Here is an 8,681-nt window from a genome sequence, read left to right as displayed (position 1 = left end):
CAAACTGTGACTCAGAAGTTACTAAAATGTATATGTTAGAATATACATAATAATACTGTCAACCTCTTCTCTCAGTGAATGAATGAATGAATTGTTCACAGAGGGTCTCACTCATCTCTGGATGTTGATTGCGCATTATGTGAAGGTGAAACTGCCTTTTTGTCTAAATGATTTGTTTTCGGCCCCTTTTACATGAGGCCAGTCAACATAAGATAAAAGGGAAGTGTGATGGGGGGGTGGGGGGGGGTGGGACGGTGGGAATGCTTTTCTTTAACACCTAATTGCCACACCCATAAGGTGCGATTAGTCTCCTCGCTTTTAAATACAATGCAGCAGTAATGATCCACATTAGAGCAGACAGAGGGACAGGGAATAAAAGTTAGAGCTGAAACTTTCAGAGCAGTTTTTTTTTTTTTAAACTAAACGTGACATTACTTCTTAAAAAACGAGAATAATCTCTTTTTCTGCGCATCTGTTCCTGTATTAAAGCAGCTCAGGGCTCCTGGCTGTGCCCACCCACAGCAGGCAGACCCAGGGAGGGACTTTGCCTTTCAACATTTAACCAGCCAGACAGAGGTGCTTTTCAAAACCTGGAATTACCCCGAGCAGACCTCCACACAGCCGGGACTGATCACATCTAACCCCAGTGATGTCAAACTTTTTTCTTTAATAATAATAATGGATGTCTGTGGTTTTGATGCGCTGCACAAATCTCCTGCAGAGCTCCTCACCGCTCAGTCTGCTGGATCAGGGTTTTGAAGCCTAAATGTGAGGGGGGAATAAGAGGTCGGTGGTTTATATTAGAGACTCAGTTGGTGTGGATGGACAGGTCAGAGGCGCATATGCGACACTGTGGAAGCACCGTTGGAATTACTCACTGCGTCCATCCGGGATTACCCTCCTCCAGAGTCGCTCCTTGATCGGATGAAATAAACAGGAGAATGTATGGAATCAACCGGCGCTGTGTTTACATGTAAGACGACTGACTGGGTCGTAAACTTGTGATTGCACGATTGCCACAAAATGACGTCTTTATAATAACAAATCTTCACTTGTTGTTGCAGATCGTTTCATTTCTTCGTGCTGTGGTGCCATGCTCAGGTAAATACCCTCTCAAAGACATTATTTTATAATTAGGATAGTGCTAATTGTAATAACTCACTCCTGAATATCACATTAATTATTATATTATATTATATTATATTATGAACTTTAGGCCCAGGCTACTGTCTGGTACTTATAAGGAAAATTTCGACCTGTTGTGGTGGTTGTAAAATTGGCTACACATTTCTTTATCCCAGATTAGAAAGAAAAAAAATTATGTATTTTATTTTTCCCTTTACATAAAAAGGGGGAGAATCACCCGTCTCCTAATTTTAACCAGTATGTGAGGACGCAGGGCGCAGTGACGGACCAGCTCAGCCGCAGACAGATCAGGGTGTACCAGCTCTACAGCCGCACCAGCGGGAAGCACGTCCAGATTCAGGGTAAAAGGGTCACCGCCACAGCTGAGGATGGAAATATGTACGGTAAGAGCTGACCCGAGGTCTGCTGCTCACCTTGCATGACATTTATCTTGTAGTTCTTAGTGGAGACTTCTAACAGAGGAGGTCCACAGGGATCCTGCAGTCATTTGTATCAGAGGCATTGGCTCATTTCTAACAAAACCACTTTTTTTTTTAATGAAGAAGGATTAGACTAACCTCATTACCATTACACTGCAGCCACGGAGCTGAGGGAAGATTTTCTGAGAAATAAAAACTCTTATGCAGAATCCTCCAAAACTCCTCTAAACGTCTGCATGAAAAATGATTACACAAGAAAGTTTGACACATCCTCGTTCTTTCTATACAACACAAGCAAAATATGAATGTATAATTATATTTTAATTATATGAAAATATAGTGGCAGGTAGAATCAATACATATGAAAGCATTTTTTGTTTGTTTTAGTATGTTGCACAGAGAAATGTCATTTCCAGCATTCATGTGCCTGATTTGAAAATATAATCACAACTTGTGAATCGATGTTTATTTTTCTGTGTATCCTGGAATTTAAAAGATTGCTTCATAATAATTTGTCAGGGAGTCACATGCTTTGCTTTGTAACTTGTATGTGATGATACATAGGAGAATCAAAATTCTGATAGTTACAATATGTTTGAAAACAGAGGATGTTCAGGCAGTTTTACTCTATATGTTGACTGTGATTTTTGCACACACACGCACGCACACACACACACACACACACACACACACACACACACACACACACACACACACACACACACACACACACACACACTGGCTCTTGGTAAACATAGATTGGCCTACAATAAAAATGTAGAGATATTCTCAAGAAGAACTTCAATTCAGTTCAGTTTTATCTGCATAGATACAATCATTAAGAACATTATCTCAAGGCTCTTTAGAGGGTAAAGGTCAAGACCTGTAGCGAGAGAAGAGATATAGAGAGAAGCCAACAGTTCCCACAATGAGCAGCACTTATCGACAGAGAAAGAAAACTCTGATCAAATGACATTTTTTGGCCCCTAACACTAAAGGCTCAGACTCCCTGCAGGGGCCCAACGTCCTCAGGCACAAACAGCAGTTTCACCTCCAGCCTGTTTCTTCCCTCTGTGAGATGTTTTCAGGCCTCTATGTTAATTCAGCCTCCCTGCTGCATCCATGAATCCATCGTCTAGCAAATTAACGGCTGATTAGGGCAAGTCCTTTGTCTCTATACCCTAATACACAAGGCTGTTGTAATGCCCAAGGCCATAATTAACTGCAGGACAAATTCAGCTGGGGATGTTTATTCTGCTTCCAGTTCAGCTCTTTAATGTTCGGCCATTCAGTCACATTGGTTTAATTATTCAGTGTTAGAGGTGATTTCCAGAGGCATACCTGGGTCAGTGGAAAAATAACAGTTAAGATTTTCCTTTATTAGTCCCACAGTGTTCACAAACACATTTATAACTCATTCTAATTCTCAAACTAATTCTTACACTAACTTTACAGACTATATTTTTACATAGACCTTAAACACTCTTCATGTCTGACACTGTGCAGTAATAATATAATAATAATATTTGTTAATTATCATGTTTGTGTATCATCTGGAACTCTTGAAAATACAAACAAATATTAAGAGAATATATATTGATTATTATTAATTAATAACTCTGTTGTCTTGACGTTCTCCCTCTCTTTTTCTCCGGCAGCTCGTCTGTTTGTTGAGACGGACACGTTCGGCAGTCGGGTGAGGATACGAGGTGCAGAAAGTGGGCGTTACATCTGCATGAACCGGAAGGGGAAACTGGTAGGAAAGGTACGATAAACATCCCAATATATATTTCTTTATTTGAGAGATACTGTGATAAAATTAAGTCAAAAAACAGACTATACTGTAAACACCTCGTCAGATGTCACACTCACTAACACTGAGAACTCCTGTACTGAAGCTTCAGTCCACTGACAGTGTCAGTCACCTCAGGACATGATGTGCTGGAAAAACAGAAATCCTCAGAGGACTGAGTGACATCACTCAGTCTTACTGGCTGACAGCGATGAGGGGAAAGTACCATCCCATCATGCACTGCCTGTGTGTTTGGTCATAAGTCAAACGTCCACTTCCTTCATGGAAATGGAAAAGATGGGTCCACATATCTGGACATGACGAGTCACTAATCTATTTCTCATCATAGTTTAGAAGTGTTGAAGGTGTGGCTGCTCTTACATCTGTAACTGACACTCAAGCTGCAAAATTCACACGACACGTTACATAAGTCCAATTTCATAAGAGTTTACTTTAACGTTCACAACTTCAAACTACTGAAATGTGCAGCTGCCACAATCATTTTTATTTCGATACATATATATGCACCTACAGTATATCTACATACTATATAGTAGAACTTTTTACATCAAAATTGATGCATAGAAGCAGGTTTTTTTAAACGCAGGTAAGATTGACTCCTTTCACACTGCCAGACGAGTTTGCCTTTCTGTTCAAACCGATGCTACGTCCATACTACTATGTTTTTGTTTTAAAACTCATCTCTTCTGCTACATTTCCTCCTCCAGTCCATATGACTCCAGGGTTTTCAAGCACCGAAAATGGAGACTTTTGTAAACTTTGCTGGACCAGTTTTAGTTTGAAAACTCCCCACACCCACGGTCTCTCCTGATTGGCTCTCATCAGCCTGGACTACCAGTGGTGAATACAACATGATAATGAATTACAGTGTTACTGACCTTGTTGTCAACGCTAGCAGCTGTTGAGGAGCTAAATTCTGTATTTTATCACTGCAGCTGTCTGCACTGTTCCTCGTTCATAGTATTTTTTCCAACTAATCAACTGAGTTGACAACCTATTTCCTGTTTACTCTGGCTCACACATGCCCCGCGTACCTGACTACTCAGGTATTTATGCGTTTTCAGGTGTGAAAGTCTGGACGGAGATCGTCCGCACTACTAAGTGTTGTTTTCAAATGTAGTAGTGTGGACGTAGCCTGAGAGGAGACAGACACTCAACTGGTGATTGTGTTATTTCAGGGTTGCAACTCACTCTCAGCAGAAGGTGCAACAGCACCAAGCTTTGCAGGTGACAGGTGTTTACAGTGTTTGTGCATAAAGACGTTACGCCTGGGGTCACCTGTGTGTCATGTTTACATCACTACTGACCGGATCCTTGACTCCTGCAGAGTCATATGACCTGGGAACAAATACAGATTGGACCTTTTCACGCTGAAAACAAAAGCCAGATGTTAGCAGGTTTTTTGTCCAGTGTAAATGCGACATAACAGAGGTTGACTGAAGAAATTAAGTATTTTTAAGAGTTAGACGATAGGATTGATACGACTAGCCTCCTTTACACCGCCTGTTGAAGGCACAAATGTTTTGCTGCACCTTCACCATTCAATATAAACTGTAGGAACATGGAATGAGGGAACGTTGTTGTGCCAGCTTTGTTTGGATGAGTTAAAGGAGCAAAGTTGACTAATGAGGAGTCGTCTCATTCGCAATGTGGGTCAGGTCTGTGTGCTAGTCATGAGGCCACAGCCAGCAGCCTGTTAGCTTAGCTTAGCATATAGACTGGAAACAGAGAGAAACAGCTAGTCTGGCTCTGTCCAAAGGTAACAAAATAAAATAAAAAAACACACACCAATCATTGTGGTTTTACAGGAGAGTTTTGAGACAAACTATATATGTTAAACAAATAAGATATAATGTATTAAGTCATGAGCTTCAGAGACAGATTTAGTTTCCTCTGGACAGAGCCACATGACTAACAAACTGACGGTTTCCTCTAGCCTTATATTTAACGGACAGAAATGATATTGGTGTCAATCTTCTCATCTCACTCTCAGCAACAAGATCAAACTATTCCTTTCACAGAAGCTAACTGAAGATATTGACAATTCTGTTATATGTGTTGCATTTAAAAATTTCAGACATGCTGTATATATTAGACTATGTAAACTTGTGACAACGGTGGTTAATGCTAACCGCTAAATGCTTAATGTCCATTGCAATGTCTATTTAAAGTTTGCTAATACTAGATAACATTTCCCGCGGTAAGCTACTGGTTAAACCAGACCAAGTAAGACTGTGATAGCAAAATTACTGGTGTGCTTTATTGCTTTTGTTTTATTGCTTCAACTTCTCATTTGTAAAAAGAAGATTGTGTCATTTCCACCTGCAAATGTTGCATCGTCTCAATTCAAGGTGGCTTTGATATTAAAGAGAAAAATGTGTGAATTGACCATTTTCTCACTGTAGATCAGATGTTGGTAATATAACTGTTTATCCTTGAAATCCAGTGATCAATTTTGTTTTATATGATGATACCTGTTGTGTCTCCTCACACAGCCCAACGGCCGGAGCAGGGATTGTATCTTCACAGAGATAGTCCTGGAGAACAATTACACAGCGTTCCAGAATGCCAAGTATGAGGGCTGGTATGTGGCTTTCACCAGGAAAGGGAGGCCCATCAAGGCCTCCAGGACACGGGAGAACCAGAGAGAAGTCCATTTCATCAAGAGGCTCCACACGGGCCCGCCTCCCTTCCCCAACACAGACCAAAGCAAACACTTTGAGTTCATCCGATTTCCATCCACACGTCGAGCAAAGCGGAACAGGAAATCACGTACCTCTTCCTAACGCACAGCAAAAGGAATGGACTGATGCCAGCTGCGATGTGAGAAGAAACAGATGCAATTTTATTTTTGTATAATTTTGATAGGTAAACAATGATTAAAATGCCATAAATCTAAAGTAATATTGCTGTAAAATGATCATGTGTAAATACTGACAGAGAGTAAAGCAGATGGATTATATTTAATCGTCCTGTGTGTATGTGTTGACTGGTGGGGAGCTATGGTTAATAACTGCAACATGACAGAGACTTGGGGATGTTGGGATGATTTGGGGACTCTAGTGAACCCCATGGACCAAGTTTCATGGAAGTCCATATAATCGTGATGTGTCACTCAGAACCACAGTGTTGTGGCTGAAACATAAAGAGTGCTACATATAAACCGTGAGGCTTTGAGAAAACAATGAACTGTTGTTTGTACAGTGTTTAATTACAACTCAAATTAACAAATGACAGTGCGGTCAAAAGCAGCCAAGAGCAATTATGATGATGAATGATGAAGGAGAAAATATTTGAATGAAATAGAAAAAATACAGCAACATTGAGGAGGATGAGGGCACAAATCTGTGCAGCAGTTGTGGAGTTCATTCAAACACCAAAGTTTAAATGTCAGATCAGACTGTATTAGATCAATGTGTCACCAGGACTGACACAATGTTATGACAGATCAAGACGCTATTTGGATTTCAGCCAACTAACGGAGCCGTTCTAATAAACTTGGCAAAGACTGAGGACATGGGCCTCAGATTGAATTACCACTGATTGCAGGAATTGTGGCTGTGAATGTAATGAGATCTATATTTAACTTGAGAGGAAAATCTTTGATAACAGGTTGGTGGGAACACGTCAACTGATTCTAGTCCATATCTCATAGGAGGTACTGAATATTTTGTAATTGGTGAAATTTATGATGTGATTATCAGTTTTTATGGGTTCCATTGTGAGTTTTTGACAATAACGTGAGGAATTTCAAAAATAGGCTTATTTTACACTTGGGATCTTGTTATGATCTGACTAAAAACACGGTTCGAACCACAGAGCAGATTCAGGCACTGAACAACCAGCAGTGTGTACATAAACGTTATTTAATTGAGATCAGAGAGGGAGAGAGTACCGGGGGGATGCTGGGGGTTGAAGAATCCGGGTTGCAGCAGTAACTGGAAACGGAGAGAGACACTGGTGAGGGATAATCCAAGACAACAGAAGTAATTAGTCACAACCTTTAGCTGAGCTGTAGTAGTAGCCTGGAGTGTTACCACATGGATAGCGGCACAATCTGGCAATGAGTTAATGAAGAGCCGGGGTTATTATACAGAGTTTGATGATAGATGGAAAACAGGCGAGCCAGGTAGCCAGCGCTGTGCCACGCCCCTGTTGAGAAGCACGGACAGAAAAAAGGGGAGGGGACACAGGGGAAGACAGGCAGGGAAAAACACAGGAAATACTGGGAAGTCTAACAGTCACAGAAGGGGCTATGACATCTACCTTAATCATTTCATTATATATCCAAGAACTTTCTTTTCTAATTACTTCTTTTTATTTTATTATCTTTCTATTTTATTATCTGCATTACTTGCGTGTAAGTATACACGACAAGAAACATAAAACCATAACATGTTGACATATAACAAGTCAGCCAGGGTGCTTATGACATATTTAACATTATATTAAAACGTATGTATAAAATAGAAATAGCAAAAAGCTTAAGAGTGAATAAAAATCTACTAAATATTAAAAATAAATCTAGGTAAATGTAACTAAAACATGATTATTATTTTACTCTGACTGAATAAGTTTACTGATGTTTTAACATTTAAAGAGGAATCATATATGTACAGATTTGATGTAAAATTGTGAATTGAGCTTCCTTGGTCTTAACAGGAATACAAAACTGATTTTGATTCTATGGGCTGTTGAGAAATTCTCTCCTTCAGTGAGGTCAAAGGTCAGGGTTGGCTAAAGGGAAGTAGCCTCTGACAGTCACTGTGCACACTTGATGACTGGGCAGCACTCTCATCATGACCTTGTGATGCTTTTTCCACAGGATTGAATCCTACCCTGTTAGAAGCAGTTGTTTTTGTTTATTCCTCTGGGGCCATTCATTTGAAAAATCGCATTAGCCACTTGAAAAATATGGTCGCCATTTTCCAAGATGGCTACCTAAATTTTACCCACGGGACAGATTTAAATGATTTTGTAATTTAATCTTATGTTTTGACCCTGATTACATCAAACTAACAATTCTTAAATTTCTTTAGAGCATTATTTGTAATATTTAATATATGAAAATGAATAAAACATAATGTAATTGCAAACAATTTATTATGAATGATGAATCAGAAGTTCTGTAAAAGTCAGCAGTCTACCTGCTTTAGTAAAGCCTCAAGTCAGCATTAATAGCCTAGCGTGCTAGGCTAGTTAGTGAACTGGTTCACAAGTTAACAAAGAAATCCTCTCAGTTGAATTACACTCTTTGACATTTCAAATGCACTTTGGACATCAACATGAAAACGTACCTCAGT

General features: G+C 39.8%; 1 protein-coding gene across 2 annotated transcripts; it reads left to right on the top strand.

The window, feature by feature from the left end:
- The first annotated feature begins 260 nt into the window (after nt 1–260).
- Nucleotides 261–6,371, top strand: fgf17 (fibroblast growth factor 17). 2 transcript variants are annotated; one of them, XM_056376610.1, is made up of 5 exons: nt 261–973; nt 1,065–1,101; nt 1,385–1,529; nt 3,224–3,330; nt 5,874–6,371. In XM_056376610.1, exons 1-5 carry the CDS (start codon nt 942–944, stop codon nt 6,162–6,164), a joined length of 612 nt encoding a protein of 203 aa, XP_056232585.1. In that variant the 5' UTR covers nt 261–941; the 3' UTR covers nt 6,165–6,371. The 2 variants fall into 2 exon arrangements, with proteins under 2 accessions (XP_056232585.1, XP_056232584.1); XM_056376609.1 differs by having other exon boundaries at nt 1,352–1,529.
- The last annotated feature ends 2,310 nt before the right edge of the window (nt 6,372–8,681 follow it).

This window comes from Seriola aureovittata, chromosome 5 (genome assembly GCF_021018895.1).
Source record: "Seriola aureovittata isolate HTS-2021-v1 ecotype China chromosome 5, ASM2101889v1, whole genome shotgun sequence".
In the NCBI taxonomy this organism is placed as follows: Eukaryota; Metazoa; Chordata; class Actinopteri; order Carangiformes; family Carangidae; genus Seriola; species Seriola aureovittata.
This window is presented reverse-complemented; position numbering and strand designations above follow the sequence as displayed.

Excerpts from the sequence above, each read along its gene's own strand:
- fgf17 (XM_056376609.1), top strand. The coding sequence starts at position 942 with ATGTATGGAATCAACCGGCGCTGTGTTTACAT. Across the intron at positions 974-1,064 it reads AACCGGCGCTGTGTTTACAT|ATCGTTTCATTTCTTCGTGC; the intron begins GTAAGACGACTG and ends TTGTTGTTGCAG. Across the intron at positions 1,102-1,351 it reads TGCTGTGGTGCCATGCTCAG|GGGGAGAATCACCCGTCTCC; the intron begins GTAAATACCCTC and ends TTACATAAAAAG.